The 16,252-nt window shown below is 43.4% G+C and overlaps 1 protein-coding gene across 2 annotated transcripts in view; it reads right to left on the reverse strand.

The window, feature by feature from the left end:
* Positions 1-2,339: 2,339 nt before the first annotated feature.
* Positions 2,340-16,252, reverse strand: part of ANXA11 (annexin A11) — a 46,148-nt gene continuing 32,235 nt past the window's right edge. For both annotated transcript variants that reach the window (XM_051982007.1, XM_051982006.1), the window contains exons 4-15: positions 15,755-16,162; positions 15,276-15,363; positions 14,996-15,090; positions 13,901-14,014; positions 12,626-12,716; positions 12,224-12,303; positions 12,014-12,070; positions 10,653-10,746; positions 7,047-7,142; positions 5,585-5,643; positions 4,823-4,945; positions 2,340-3,180 (exon numbers count right to left, since the gene is read on the reverse strand). In XM_051982007.1, coding sequence (XP_051837967.1) covers positions 3,121-3,180; positions 4,823-4,945; positions 5,585-5,643; positions 7,047-7,142; positions 10,653-10,746; positions 12,014-12,070; positions 12,224-12,303; positions 12,626-12,716; positions 13,901-14,014; positions 14,996-15,090; positions 15,276-15,363; positions 15,755-16,162 — 1,365 coding nt within the window. In that variant the 3' untranslated portion in view covers positions 2,340-3,120. The remainder of the gene's footprint in view (positions 3,181-4,822; positions 4,946-5,584; positions 5,644-7,046; positions 7,143-10,652; positions 10,747-12,013; positions 12,071-12,223; positions 12,304-12,625; positions 12,717-13,900; positions 14,015-14,995; positions 15,091-15,275; positions 15,364-15,754; positions 16,163-16,252) is intronic.

Here is a 16,252-nt window from a genome sequence, read left to right on the forward strand (position 1 = left end):
TTTGTAAGACAACAGGCCTCTGTCTCGAATCCCAAGTCTCATAATTTAGAAAACCACATTAACTTTTTATTCTATCTTATTTATCAAGTATTTCCCAATTAATTTTAACTTGGTTCTGCAGCACTGAGGAGTATTTAACATATCTGCACTACCAGATGGCCTGGTTCAGACCTTGGGGCTTCCTTCCTTATTTTACAGATTAAAAGCACTCAAATATGAAGAGCTTTTAGTTTTACAAAATTATTTCCTGACAATAACCCTGTGAGACAGGATAATAAAAGTATTATTCCCATTTTACAGATGAGAAAACTTAGGGTCACAAAATTTAAATAACTCCTTAATGGCCATACAGTAATTATCAGAACCAAGATTTGAATTGAAATGTCCAGGCTTTGAATCCCTCACCGCTGGGCAGAAAACAGAACTGATCTCAGCTAGGAAAAGCTTATTATTGCTGGTGTCCCCAGTTCTTTTTCAAGGGTCATACTCTAAACTAATCTAAACATTCTACATATGGTCTGACCAGGAAATGGGATCCAGATTGAGTCATTCTGAACTCTCTATGTTTACTAATTAAGACTAAGACCAAATTTGCCATTTGGGCAGGCACACATCATTATCATGGACTCATTTTCAATCTTCAATGAACCAAGCCCCTCCCCCAACTTTTATTTTCACTCAAACTGCTAGTCATTGGGTCTATTATTATCCTTTAGTTCTGCAACTATTAAAATCTAAGAATAGGACCCTTCATTTACTGGTTTCAAATTTCACCCAATGGGTCATGATCCTATCATCCAGTGCTTTCATTTCAGTTGTGTATTATCTTTAAATTTAATAAGTATATACCATTTATGCTTTCATCAGACACTCATTAAAATATTCAGTAAGGGGGTAACGCAGTTTGGGTAATGATCCCTGCAGAATACCAGTAAAGACCTCTTTCCATTCATTGAAGACTATTTAATTATGCTATTACATAGCTTTCACGTTGTTCAAAGGAATACGGAAAGATCTTGTCAGATGCCTCCTTAAAAACCAGATGCATTTTGTTTATATCAATACCTTACCCTACTAATCTATGTGACTCTGTCCACTCCCCAACCCCACAAAGTTAGTGATGGCTGTTTGGCATGAATTGGGCTGATTAATACCTCAATGACCACTTCTAAGTGTTCTTAATGCTAGAATTTTGCCAGGGATTGACCTCACATTCTCTGATCTAATTTACAGAATCCATCTCCCCATGTTTTATGAAATAGTAAGCTTGGACTATTGTAATACAATCCAAATTTAATAATAATATAAGTAATACCGAATAAAGGTAGGTGTGCCTTTCACAAGAATCTCCTGACTAAATCTATCCTCCATTCTTTAGCCTAAGTAATCTTTCTAATGAGCAAGCCAGCAGATAGACAGAATAATAGAGCAGGTCTATGTCACCTGCCTCATCCCCACTACTCAATAAATTCCAGCGGCTTCTGATCATCTTCAGGATCAAATATAAAATTCTTTGGCACACAGCCCTTTAATCCTGATTCTCACCCATCTTTCCAGGTTTCTCTCCCACCCCCAATGCCACCGAGGTATCCCAATGCCAAGCATTTTCACCAGCTGTTTCCCATGTCTTCATCTCTGCTTCCCCAGCTCATTCTGTCTTTAACAAGTGGTTTGAACTTCTTGAGAAAATCAGAGACATACTTCAAGGGATCAATGAATTTGGGTTGGGGGGAGGGGAGAGGAGGAAAGAATGTATATTTACTTTTACTAATCTCCAAATGAAATTGAACATTTCCTCCAATTATAGAAAAACATTATTTTGAGAAGGGATGGGTAAGCTTCATCAGACATTGCCAAAGAATGGAGGGGATGAAAAAAGTTAAGAACTCCTGACGTAGACAAAGGAAAACTAGAACCAGGGAATTCTTTCTGGTTATTCACATCACACCATTAGCCCCAAGCAATGTGAGTCTTTCCTCTCTCTGGGTGTTTTCCCATGGTCTTAACTCTCCTTTTGATTCTGAGCCATTCCATTTCTTGTAGCACCTGGACTTGGATCCACTACTGTCTGTCTTTATGTTGCCCAGGGGCACATAAGTGACACTATATTCATGGCTCCATCGGCAATATTTAGTTGCCTGATATTTGGGAAGCAGATCCTAGGTCCCCCAAGGAAGCAAAACTAGGTAACACCCATGGCGTACTTTCCATCTTGAAGCAGATTTTTATCTTAGCTTGGACACCTACCCTCCAGGTCCCCTTTTTGAAAGCAGCCTTTGCCACATGAACACCAAAATTTACATCACAAACTACAAAGCAAACCACACACAAAGGCTGAGTAAGATGTTTCCAGAGGTTTAGAAGAGAGATGGCTTTAATCTGATAACAGCTTTCAATTACAGACTAATTCAGGTTTAAGGCATATATCAAAACAGAAGGGCTTCTGTAATTGGCTAGCAGCTGATGCTACATTCTCATGATTTGTGCCTTAAAGGCACAACATAGAAACAATCCCTCTATATATATTTTATAAAAGTGTTTGGCAATGGCAGTTCTCATGACACATTCCCTTTAGACACATGAAATTACATCTAAATGCCTTCCCACTCCCTTCTCAAACAGGGCACCCCTCCACAGAGAACCAGTCATCCCTCGCACCAGAAATGTTTGTGGTTTAACAAATAAAAAGACATGCGTATGGCAATAACTATTTTAAAAAATCAAGCATTGCTTCAAAACATTTTAAAAAGTCTAAATGAAGCCAGCAGTCTCAGAATGTGCAACCGGAAAATGGACCATGTGAGACTATGAAGGAAGAAAGAAAACCAATTATCTACTTCAGCAGCAGGAAGCCAGTGGCCATTGTGATGGATAAAAAAAAAAAATATATCCTGAGAAAGTCCTAAAACAGCTATCAAAGTCCTTCAGCGTGATATGCCATTATAGAAGGGAAGGGTTTGGGACAGAAATGAGAATCTACAAAGAATGTTCTGACATCACTTAATCAGAGGAACATCTATAAAAATCTGGATTTTCTTTTTTTGGGGGGGAGGGGGGAGGGGGAAACAAACTTGGCTTCTTTCCTTTCCCTCTTCTTGTTCAGAAGGCAAGCACATGGGTTCAATCGTTGCCTCCACATATCTTCAACAGGATCTTCCGGTAATCCCCAGAGGTATCTCCCTGGTCACAGAAACCAAAAGACAAGTTAATTGAGAGAAGAGAAACCTTGTTTCCTAATTTCCTCTTACCACAATGGCCCCAATCCAAGCCCCAAAAGGATCTTGATTGTGGCAATGAAGCTAAATGCCACCTCCAGAGGGTCAAGAGTCCTGGAATTATTAGGAGCTTGCAAAGACAAGTTTTTCTTGGGGATTTGAAGGCTCCATGGTCATACAAGGAGCAGACTACAAATTACAAATTACAAACTAACCACCACCACCCCCCACCTCCCCCAGAACTATTCTGACCATCTATATCTGTCCAAAGTTCCAATCCTTCTGGACCCAAGAAGTAAATCTGAACTAAATGCCCATTAGTATTTTTTTTTTATTACAAGCTACGTGTTCTCTGATATTTTTCAAGTGGTATTAAAGTAAGTAAATTATGACCTATCCCAAAAGTTTTCCTATTGAGGAAGTTAAAAATCATTTTCTTATTCTTGTACAGCACTTTTGTATATTAAACCAATTGTTCCCAACCTTTTCATGTAGGAGGATTCATTTTCAAGGTCAAAATGGACCCTATATAGTAATACTTGTTTTATCAGTTAACATAACAAGGACCTACAATGTTATCCTTACTGGACAGATAAAACATAGCTCATCTACCATTTCTAATTTTGGCAATGTGCTCCAATCCCACTGTTCTCTCTTCAGTGTTGCTTCACTCTGGCTTCCAGTAAGGCCTCATCCCTCACCGGGAACATTATGGTTCCTCCCTATTTACTATACCGAGTCAGATCCTCTCCATCCTTCCAGGCCCAGCCCAAGGCCTACCTGGAAAAGCCCTTCTTCAGCCCCAACCTCACTGATCTTCTGTCCGCTATCTACTGCCTGAGGTCATACCAGAGTTTGGCTCTTACTAGTTCAATTTTTCACTTTTTGGGCATCACAGCAGAAGTCCAATAAATCCCTGGAGAGACCCCTCCCAAATGAGGAGTAGGTGGCAGGATAAGGGTTACCATTCTACCGGAAAGCAAGACGGTCCTATGGAAAGAACTAGCTTTTCAGCAGAAGGACCAGGTCTGCCACTCACTCTCTGAAGAACCTTGGTAACCCACTTCACTTCTCTAGGGTTGGACCAAAGCATCCCAACAGCTGAAAGTTCTCATTCAAATCTAAGGCTCCGTGACTCAAATTCAATCCACTAACAGACTGAAAAAACATCACTAAAGAGTTCTTAGATTGGAACTGGAAAGATCAATGAATCCCCTGTGAGAACAATTAGTCAATGACAAACAACATGGCAGGTGGTATGAATGCTGTTCCTGATTGTCAATCTCAAAAGATAAGAGATGCTTCCCCACTAGAGGACTTAATTTAAGTGTTTAGTGACATTTTGGGAAGTACAGAGTATTAGGGGGGGACTCCACGCTCAAAGAGTTTATGGTCTTATTTAAAGAGACAAGATTATCAATGAAATCTAGTTGTGGAATTGTAGGATACCAGAGTATTGTATACAATAAACAACAAAATTGTGAGATTTTGGGGGGGGGAGAGGGGGAGAAGACACAGAGCGAGACAGAGGCAGACACACAGAGGGAGTGAGAGAGCGAGCACACAACGTGCCCCAGTTAATTCCCCAAATAAAAAGTCCCCCTTACCGTAATGTCATGGTATAGACTCTTGCCATAGAGCCTCTTATACTCAGCTCGAATATCAAGCAGATCAATTTCACTTCGAGACACCAAGATCCGGATGAGAGTCCTGTCTTTTGTTCCTGCTCCCTGCAGAGTCACCAACAGGAGTCAGTACCGCGTATGCTCCCTCCCCACTCAAAAGGGTCAGTACACTTCAAAGTGGAACGACTGGATGATGAATATTTAGCCTTCTCTCTCAGGACAGGCAGTGTGAGGCCTGTTTACTTCTTTCCTGAGGGAGCCATGACAATGGCTGGGTACGCAGAGTGAGCATCACATGGGGAGGATCTGAATTCTGACCCAGAGAGGAACAGCTTCCTCTCAGCTACAGACAACTCTCCCAGGTCCTAACATTAGCCTACAGTGATTTCTGCTCCCGTGCGTAGCTGTGATTATACCAACGGCAAGGCTGTGGTTTCCCTGACATTTCCTAGATAAAGTATTGATTGGTGCTTGATTTGAAGTCTGGAAGATAACGTTTTGAATTCTGACTCAGATACTGTGTGATTCTGGGCAAGTCACTTAATCTATTTTGTTTTCTTCACCTGTAAAATGGGAAATAACAATAGCACCCACCTCTGAGGGTTGCCGTGAAACTTTAAAGTGTTATATTACTTCTACTAATACAACCACTAAAACTTTAAAGTCTTCTTCTTCTACTACTACTACTGCTGCTATTACTACTATGACAGCTGTGTGCAAAGTCCTTAGAGCATACATACATACCCTCATTGCCTTGTTGAGTCTTTCTGCAAAGAAGGCTGGAGTGTTTTTGAGGCACTTGACTGCAACACAAAAAACATGGTTTAATTAGATTAGCAATACATGCAGGGGCTGAGAAACAGCAATTTAGACCTGTTGGGAGGCCTGAGCATCTAAACCACTGTTTCATCTACCTCAGTTTCGTCAGAGTCCATTTGCTTCTACTTCTCCAGATTCCAACTTCCCATTACCCACAATCCCAGCAAGATGGCTTCTTGCAATAACGGTCATGCAGATGCTCAATCTGAGCCCAACTTCTTATTCAGGAAGGCTCTTAGTAACCAACTAATGATGAATGGCAAAGGAAACTGAGCATTTCATGTATGTTTGTTTCTAAAAGAATATGAACGTTCGTGAAAAAACACTTGGGTGGAACACAAGGTAAGACACCAACTGCATGTGATGTTAACACCGAAAAAGGCAGCAAAGCATGGAAGGGATGCTTCTAGAGATGCTTCCTCATTCAATAAGCCACAAACACCACAGTAAAACATGGAGAAATTAGTGGGGTTTACCCTGCATGTGATCCAGAAAGCTTTGAAAAAGGCAAATTGAAAAGACAGGCATTATTTTTCCAAGTAGGCTTGAAAAGGCAATTTATAGCCTCTTGAGACGATGAAATGCAAACTCTAAATGCAGAGACAACAAGAGCAAATGCCCACTTTCTCTAGGAGGGGCTACAAGAATCCTACTTTAGGGAAATAGGGTAGGGAATGGTTGCCATGCTTGGAGAAAATCAACCACATGGGGAGTCAGATTCAGTTCATCACAGTAGAGCATGACTTCCCCTTGCAAAGAAAAATCTTTCTGCTGACCAATAATTTAAGGGCAGCGTTTTGAGAAGACTTGGCAGGATGTATGTGATTTCATTTCCCTTGGGAGATGAGCCCAGTAAGCCTTTCCCGTCCTCACTGCCATCAACACTGACCATGGACAACACACTGCAGTTCTCCAGGAACAAAGCTACAAATACAGTAACTTGGCTACAAAGGACACAGTGAGACAAGAAATGGACACTCAGACAAAAAAAAGAAAGCAAACTCCCCTAATTTGGGTGGTGACATTTTTAGTGATAAAACACCTACGATGGTCATTCCCACCCTCCTCTTGTTCCTAGCACAAATGAGAATGGTTCAGAAAGGTTATTACTTTGGGACGCACAGAACTTATTCTGAATGTGGCAAGAAGGAGAAAAGACCTAGTCCCTGACCCTTTAATGTGCAGGCTGGTCACCAGTCTCTGCTTCCATTTCTAACCCTCAAGCCTAATGTTTCTTGCTTTAGAAAGGCTCCTCTCCCCTGTTCTGGGGAATCCCAAGGAGGGGTACCTAACGCAAAAGGCAGATTCTGTATCCCATCATTCCTGGAAATTAAAGTCAGAAAGTTTAGCCTTGAGTGTGGACAGCCGAAGTCATCAGGGTACATACCCACAGCCAGCATGCCCTGTTCCAAGTCCCCTGACATCTCCCGGCAGATACTCTTCTCAATATCCCGGTTTGTCATCCGCTGGTACTCATTAAAAACTAGAGGAAAAGAGGGGATACATGAGGATGAGCCTTCGCCTGGCAAACTGGAACGCTGCCCAACCCCAACACTGACCCTCAGGGTCTCTTCCACTCTGTTTGGAGGCCTCAGAGACTGATTGCAGTGACCTCTCCATCCTTCAAACCTAGCTGGAGAGCACCCCTTACTCTTGGACTTTTTTCCAAATCTTACCCAAGCGAAATTCAATTAAATTTAATGAACATGTAGTGAATGTCTATTTTTAAGCAAGACATTATGCAAGATGTTTGGGATACAACAATGGGAAAAAATATCCCTAACCTCAAAAAGCTTAGTAGAAGGGATAATTACCCAATATCAACTAATTAAGAAGTGCCGATTATTAAGCACCTATCAGCTGCCGAGTAATAGGCTAGATCTTATATATACAAAGACAAAAGTAAAACAATTTCTGTTTCAGAGGGCTTACTTCCCTAAGGAGAATCATCATCTAGAAGTATCTAGACAGAAATTTTGTTAGGAAGTAGGCAATGGCAGCTGAGGAAAACAGGATGAGTCTCATGGCAGGAACTTCTTTCTGACATGAACATAATTAGACTGATTAAATGCATGAATAGCTTAGGGGGTGAAGAGTCAGAGAAGACCTCACTGGTTTGGGAACAAATGAGGTGGGTCCTGAAAAGGAGGGCTGCAATAAACAAAGATGTCTGTAGAGGACAGGGAAAGGAGAAAATGGGGAGGATCCATTTCAAGACTGGAAAGTATCTTTTACAAATGTGCAGAAGTAGGGGAAGAGAGGAAGACTGGAAAAAGTGAGCAAGAAGAAAAGAAACAAGCATTTATTAGGCACCCACCATGTGCCAGGGCTGTGCTAAGCACTAAATAATATCTCCTTTGATCTTTGAAAAACCCTAGGAGATGGATCATTTATCAACTTCATTTTATAGCTGAGGAAACCGAGTCTGAGTGACTTGGGGTCACACTGCTAGTAAGTGTCTGAAGCTAGATTTGAATTTACGTTTTCCTGGTTCAAGGCTCAGTACTCCAACCACCAGGACCTTGGCTGCCTCTAGTAGAACTAGTGGTTTGGGTGGTGGATACAATGATAGATTTAGGATGCAACAGCATCCTGATGGGCTGGCAGAGCACTGAGATGAGCCTAACAGGGTGAAATGCAAGAAGGATATGTATGTCTGTATATGTGCATACACATGTGTATGTGTACATATATATATATATACACACATACAAACAACTTTTGTATATCTAGCTATATGTATATTGTACATATCTATATATATGTGTATATACATCCACATGCATGTGAGTATGCACACACAAATATTCTTATACTAAGATTCAAGAAATGGATTTTATAAGTATAAGGAAGGGAGAGCGCAATTAGACAACATGAAAAAAAAATAGGGAGTTTTTTTGCTTATTATTATTATTATTTTTTTTTTTTGCTAAGGCAATTGGGGTTAAGTGACTTGCCCAGGGTCACACAGCCAGAAGTGTTAAGTGTCTGAGGCCAGATTTGAACTCAGATCCTCCTGACTTCAGGGCTGGTGCTCTATCTACTGCAACACTTAAGTTGTCTTAAATTAGGGAGTTTTAATGGACTGCAAGATCAACACGAGTTAGCAGTGCAATATAGCCTATAACTTACAAACAAAAACTAACGTTTGGAATCCTATCCATCAGGAAAATGAGGTGAAAGTTCTTCCGTCACATACTGCATCTGAAGAGACAGGCTAAATTCTGGGCACCTTAATTTAAGGAGGACAGTGAAAAAGTGGACTGAGATGGACAAGGACCTAGTCTACAACACATGAGGATCAGGAAAGGAATGGAGGATGCTTATCATGGAGATGTAGGATGTTTATCTGAGGGGCACTTCAGTAGGATATAGAACAATGTGATATAAGAAGGGCAATTCTATCTTGGATACAAGAAAGAAATGGCTCCTAACTTACGAATTTTCCTCAGTGAAATGTGCTGCTTTGGACTGTAGGCGGTTCTCCTTCACTGAGTGTTCAAGTAAAAGCTGGATGACCACTTGTCAGGCTTGGCAGTAGAGCTATGGGTTGAATTTGGTGACTACTGAGGTCCCCCTCAATTCTGAGCTATGATGGTGTAAAGAGGCTTCAGACAGGAGTGTGAGAACTAAAATGGAGATGCAAAAGACTGGAAACCATTCAGGAAGCCAAGAAAGAGGTAATGAGGGGTTGGACATGAGAGGAAACACCAGATGTAAGAGATAGCCACGGAAGGGGAAATGACATAATTCAGCAACTGAATGGTTGTGAGTAGAGAGGGAAGGTGATGATCAAGTCTTGACCTCAGGACCCACTTCCTTCATTAAAGCCTTCTTGAGACTTCCCAGGCCATTAAGGATCTCCTGCTCTGAACACTAGCACTTAGAAGCAATGTCATACCATATAATACTTCTCTATTATTTCATGTGTTAGCCCTGACTCTTCAATTAAAATGTGCATGCAAGGTTAGGGACCTTCCTTGTCTTATCTCACCCACAGAACCCAAAGCAGAACTAAGCATAGAGGGAATACTAATTGGCTGGCAGAAGCTGAGGGGAAGGGGAGTCTCTGGGACCTAATCTCTTTGGAGCCAAGCCAATTATGCATTGGATCAATCTTTGGGTTCCAGCTTGCACATGTGCCATCACATAATTTTCTGTGGTTCCTAATGGAAGGGAGAGAATCAGTGGTATAAATAGTCAGGAAGTCAGGAAAACTGGATCTGGGTCTTGAATTTATCCTTAATTAGCTCCACTGACTCCAGGCAGGTTATTTCACGTTTCAAAAAGGATGAGGCCAGAAAAATCTCTAAATTAACCTTTTTTAGTTTTAAGGAAAATATTATTGCATATGAAATTGCAAATAAATATATAAAACTGCAAGTAAATATGTAAAAAAAAAACATTTTTAAATTTATGTTTAAATATATATTATAAAATATTATTTTAATAATAATTGTAATTATGTATAAATTAAATACATATATTCTATGTAAATTTCTTATTTTTCCCCTTCCCTCCTCAATCCCTTTCCCCGCCCTAGAGCTGGCTATCACTAAACACAAATATATATATATTGGATTTCTCCCTTGGAAGTTGAAAGTTTATTGTCTTGGGTGAAAAGGGATGATAAGAAAGACTCTTGAATGCTACCTTGAATAAGATGGTTCATTTTAAGATTAATCAGAAGATTTTTCACTAAGGTAGGGCTTCTTAACATGGAGTTCACTTATCCCCAAAAGAGTAAGTGGAGAGATTTCAAGGCAGGGGTGGGAATGTCTGCATGGAAAAATATTCTGAGAAAAAGTCCAGTGGCTTCACCAGACACTATCAAAGAGGTCCATGACCTTTTGTTAAGAATTCCTGAGTCAGGGAGTGGAAAACATCCTTGAAAAGTCTTAGATCTTTACTATTCCTTCTCAGATGCATCAGAGAATTGAGTTACAAAGTAAGAAAATAGAATCTGTCTCCAGATCGCTCTAGGCTTCATTACCTGCTGTCAGGTGAGCTCGGCTCCTTGTACACAGGATGGCATTGAACTTGGATTCATCAGTCCCCAGACGATTCTCTCCAGCTGCATACAGTTCCTACCCGAAAAAAGGCAAACATGAGGCTCTTATATCACAAATATTCAATTCATCTTAACTCTCGAGAAGGAAAGCAGCCAAAAAAATTCCATGGGTAAGCTGTGTGGGTTCCTAAGGGACAGATGGAAATGTAAGGGATGGAAACAACAATCAAAGCAATGTCCAGAGTTACCATTCAGGAATTGCTTCTGGAGTGTGTCATCAAAGAGTGGGGAGCAGGGAATGTCACGGATTATGAAAAGAGGCAGAAAGTGAAAACCACTAAAATCAGCGTGAGACTGGGAGTGATGCAATAGGGTCAAGGCTGAGACCCAAAGAGTGCATATAAACAATGGGAAAGGTCAGGTATTGGATAGGTCAAGGCAACAGTGAGTCAGGAAATGGGCAAACAGGGTCACAAGAGTCTGAATATGAAGCCCTAAGCCAGGAGACACTTCTATGGTTCCTGGATTTTCAGCACAATCCAAGTCTGGAAGTGGGAAAGTGTGCATTAGGTTGGTGTATGTAGGAAACGATGGCTAAAGTAGGGAAGATGGACTCTGAAATCAGGTTAAATAAAGGCTCTAAACTATGCTTGAAGACCACAGCTTCTTTCCCTTCAGCAGCGAAGAGTTCCCCATTAAGGGACAATCGAGGGTAATTCTACAGAACACTGACCAGGAAGTGCAGAGTATCAGGGTCTAATCCCAGCCCTGACATTACCCATCAAAGAGACCAGGGGCAAGTAACAAACTCACAGCCCAGTTTGATTGGAAAAAAATCACAGAATAATGGAGTGAGCAGGAACCTTATGTCGCATAGTACAATCTGCTCTCTAATGCAAAGGTCTTCTCTACAACATTTTCAACAAATGAGCAATAGGTCTCAAACACATTCAGATTTGGGGGCATGGGGAAGAGGAAGAGCTTAAAATTATGAACACATCATATAAAGTGAGTATTTCCATATACATTAGATAGAGCAGCTATTAAGAAATATACATGAAATTGAGATATTATGAAAAGCTGACTCACTCTGTGGTTTTTCTTTCTTAAGTTATCTAAGTCTTTCCTAAAAATCACTAAAGCTAGAGAGAAAAAAAAAAAAAGTCAGCTCATCCCAATTCCTTGTCTTGGAAAAATCAGTTATCACTTGCAGAAGGGATGTACTTGTTACAATTTCCTTTTTTCTTTCTCAGAACAGAGGCAAAGTGAATAAATGCTTGTTAACATAAAAAAGAAGAGATTTGTGTCACTCTGGATGCCTGCTAGGGTGGCTGTGTACTAACCTGGGCATCTCTTTGAACCAGGGACAAATCCACATTTGTGCTTTCATCTCGGTTTCCCTGGAAGAAAAGTTCCATTTGTTACATCCACAGCTCGGTGTGCCCCACCACAGAGGATGTGGGGAGAGAGCTCAGGGCTCCCTGGTTTCTTTGGATAGATAGGTCACACCTATTTTGCCTTAGAACCTGGAGATGTGACTCTTGAAATGATACCTGAGCAAGTGAGATCAGGAGCCTCTGGAAATGTCCCGATGTGTCACTTCTAATGGCTTCCTCCAAAGTCTTCTTGAATTCTAGAAGTAAGAAAATGCTGAGCAAGTCTTTCCAGCCGGGAGCAGGGCTGACCTGCCCGTGGACAGGATCGAGAGGGATGCTTAGGGTCGTAGCTGGGAAACTGTGATCACTACCAGCCATGCGATGGCTGGGCCTAGCCCTCACAGTGAAAGGCCGGGATGGGCGGGTGACTGGGGTTAGGAGGAAGGAGCCCCGAAGGGAATAAGGAAAAGGAAACAGATTATGCCAAGGCATGAAAGACTGCAGCGGTCTGTTCATTAGCAAATCTGTATGTGTTCATGAAAGCAGTGACCAAGGCAGATCCTGCCGGGCCGGCCTAACCTGTCTTGTAGGCCCTGCTGATTTCTCGGATGTGCTCGTTGCTTCGGGAGGCCAGGATTTCAATGAGGCACGCTTCATCTGTGCCCGCTCCCTGTAGCAGAGGGAGGAAAAAGCAAAGTCTCACGAGTCCGCTTTCTGAAGAGAGCACAGGAAAGGCAGTGAGCCATGCTAATTACTCTCGGCTCCCTTGGATATTAAAAAAAAAGCAACAATGGATACACCTTATTGTTTGAGGAAGGCAATCTGAAAGGCTTTCCTAAAGACCTTGGCATGCAGACAATTATAATCACCTAGATAAGCTTCCTTTCCATAGTCTGCCTAGGAACAAGAGAGATCTAATCAGACAGAAAGAACATGATAAAAGCTTTGGATGGACTATGGACTGCCCACTGTAGATTTCCACCCACTACCCTTTTTATTATCTTCAAATACTCAATCACCTCTCCCAGGCGGATTATTCATTCACTGGATGTCAGGCAGGGGACTGGGTCAGATGCTCTCTCTCACAGTTGTTTTTATGATTCTCTAATTCTGTGATTCTTAAAGCTGAAAGCCCCCCTGACACGACTTGGAAGGGGTTTAGGTAAGCCCTTCTCTCCTATCCATTGGCCAGAAGATGGGGGGAGTATTTGGCAGGTAGGGGTGGAAGATGTCAACTTCCTGTTGCTCAGAACTATGTTGATGAATTTTCTTAACTCTTGGCCCAGCACTTTCCACTGGGCAATCTAGCTGCCTTACACATAGTAGAAGCTTAATAAAGGTTTGTTGAATTTATTGGCAAGTCTAATTCTTTTCTGGGAAGAAGCAGATGGGAGACAGATGAAGGTCTCCGTTCAGAACTACCTACGCCAAAAAGTTAGGCGAGTAAGGCATCACAATAGAATGAATGAAGAATAATAGCTCCCTTATGTGTTCTTTGGATTCTTTTGGAATGAAAAAACAAGGAAGGTAGGATCTCCTTCAGTAAATGTCTTTAAAAGAAAGGGAGGGTGGGGCTGGCCATGTTACTATAACTCCCATCCAGACTGACACGGGGCTGCTCCTGGACAGGAGCCCTTTCCTCCAGCGCTTGCCTGGGATTCCTACTTTGTCCCACTCCAGCTTCTAATCCTGGCCCTGGCCCAAATCCCGGTTCTCTGTCTCAGCTTGTTCAGGAGCTTTGGGACCACAACCCTCGCGGAGAGAAGTCTGAGCTCCCCAGGGGACGGATCCCACTCCCGGCACTGCCTCAGCCGCTCAACACAGTACTCACTGACTGACCACCCACTGACTGACCTTGATGGCTTCCTTTATTTCATAGACATCATAGAGGACCGGCGTCTTCATCATCGCCAGGATGGTCTTCTCAAAGTTCCCTGAGAGTTCTGACTTGAGATCTTTGATCAGGTCCTGGTTGGAGAGGACAGACAAACCAGAAGTCACAAACACGTAATCCACTAACAGCGTCGCAGACGTGGACCTGGAAGGTCCTCTCTCAGAACAGAGAAATTAAACCTAGGGACAGAGTGGCTCACCCTAGGCCGTACAAGTGGAGAGCATCAGGAGGATTTGAACTCAGATCTTTTGACTATAGTCATTGCTTCTCCCATTATAACACACTGCCTCCCTACTCTAGCTCCCAACAGCCCCAACTTGCAAAACATTTACTCATACACTCTACTTCTCTAAAGAATCATTAGATATGAGACTGAAAGGAATAAATAAGTTGAATTTTTATGTATTTGACTTTTCAAAAGCTTTTGCATGTTTTATATCCTGTTATTACGAAAACTGTATGAGGCCAATAAGACAGGTATTAATTACCAGTCTTACTGGTGAGGAGCCTGGAGAGGCTGACAGACAATTGGGAATTCGGTTAAGTGGGTAAATCTCATGTTGGCATCCACCTGCTTTTCTTCATCATGAGATCTCAAATGAGGCAATACTTGTACAAGTGCTTAGCACAGTGTCTGGAATATAGCAGGAACTTAATAAATGCTTATTCCTTTCCATCTCCCCGTCTTTTTCCCCTTCTTTGTACATTTATCCATCCATTCATCTATCCATATCACATTTAACGATTAAAGGGGACAGAAACAATGTCTCCAGATGCCCAGCCCAATGTTCTTCAATTCCACCATGATAGTATCATGGACTCAAAGTTGTTTTCTTTCAGAGGGACCAGATACACAATTCAAATAAAGTGCTCCTACGGGGAGCCCCATGACCAGTCAGCAAAGCGAACTAAGCCAAGAGTCCGAGGTGGGGATCGTCCCTATAATCCCGCTTTTCCCGGCCCCAGCACACGGGGAGCAGCAGGGAGGGCTCGCATCCAGCTTTGGCTAACGGCCGGTGCCGGGCCTCTGGTGCCTTGGAGCTTTCCACACTTGCCTTCCCATAGGCCGTTTTGAAGGAAAGAAGGATCTGCTGCCTCTGCTTGTTGGAGCGACTTCCCAGGCAGTCGATGATGGCCTGTTCGTCGGTCCCTAGGTGAGAAGGGAAGAGGATGTGAGCTGGTCGGCGGGTGCCTGCTCCCCCACCTCAGCCTACCACACAGAGCCCCCCCGAATCGCCCCGGCCCAGAAAGCGGCCTTCGGGCGGGCTGAACCCAACAAGGGCCGGTCTGGAGACCGCCTCCCCCCTCAGGCCCTGGGCCTCCCAGGACACTCACCGAACCCTTTCATGGCTTTCCGCAGGACTTCCGCATCCCTGAGAGGATCAAAGTTCGGAGCGTCTGGGATGGTGCCTCGTTTCCCAAACTAGCCAAAGGGAGAGAAGGAGGTTAAGGGGCTTCTCAGGGCTCAGCCACCAGGCGTTGTCACGGTCACTGCCTAGCCCTTGGCTCACGGCAGCGGAACGTGGGCTGGCCGGGGACGGAGGGTCTGGGTGCCATCTCCCCGGCCAGGGGCAGCCCACGGGTGTCAGAATCAGAATCTGAACTTGTCTCCTGACTCCATGCCCTTCTCTCTCCCCATCACACTGCACTGTCCCCGCTGGAGAGCCCATTTAAGGCTAAACTGGGAAAATGGAACACGTTCAGCAAAGAACAACCAGGACAGTGAACTACATGGAGACCACGTTCCAGAAGTACAGTCAAGGAGGCCTGCGGAAGAAGAGAGCTGGGGACGGGGACGTGGCTACTGTCCTCACCTGCAATGGAGGAACAGCTGGGGTGACGGACCCTGAGAACCCAGGGTAGGCTGGCATCGGCTGCTGTTGCCCTGCTGGCGGCACTGGATGCTGGCAAGGGGGCGGCATTGGCTGTTGCCCTGGATAGGTCATTGGCGGCTGCCCAGGATAGGCCCCTGGCGCCTGCTGCCCAGGAGGAGGCATGGGTTGGCCGGGCACAGGGCCCCCGGGGTATCCTGGGTAAGCTGGCATTCCTGAGGGTGGGTTTCCTCCAGGAGGTGGGTACATTCCATAAGGGGGCACTGGTTGCTGGGCAGGAGGGGGCTGCCCAAAACCCCCCGGAGGAATGGGTGGGAAACCTCCACCAGGCGCTCCAGGATACATATTTGGCATACTGGCTCCTCCGAATGTCCCTGACATGCTAGAAGCCTGAAATATCGCAAACAAGATAAAATAGTCAATAGAGCGATTTCGAGAAATACATCTCAGAAAGTACTTACCAGAAAAGTTAAACCATTG

The sequence above is a fragment of the Antechinus flavipes genome, chromosome 2 (assembly GCF_016432865.1).
Source record: "Antechinus flavipes isolate AdamAnt ecotype Samford, QLD, Australia chromosome 2, AdamAnt_v2, whole genome shotgun sequence".
NCBI lineage: Eukaryota > Metazoa > Chordata > Mammalia > Dasyuromorphia > Dasyuridae > Antechinus > Antechinus flavipes.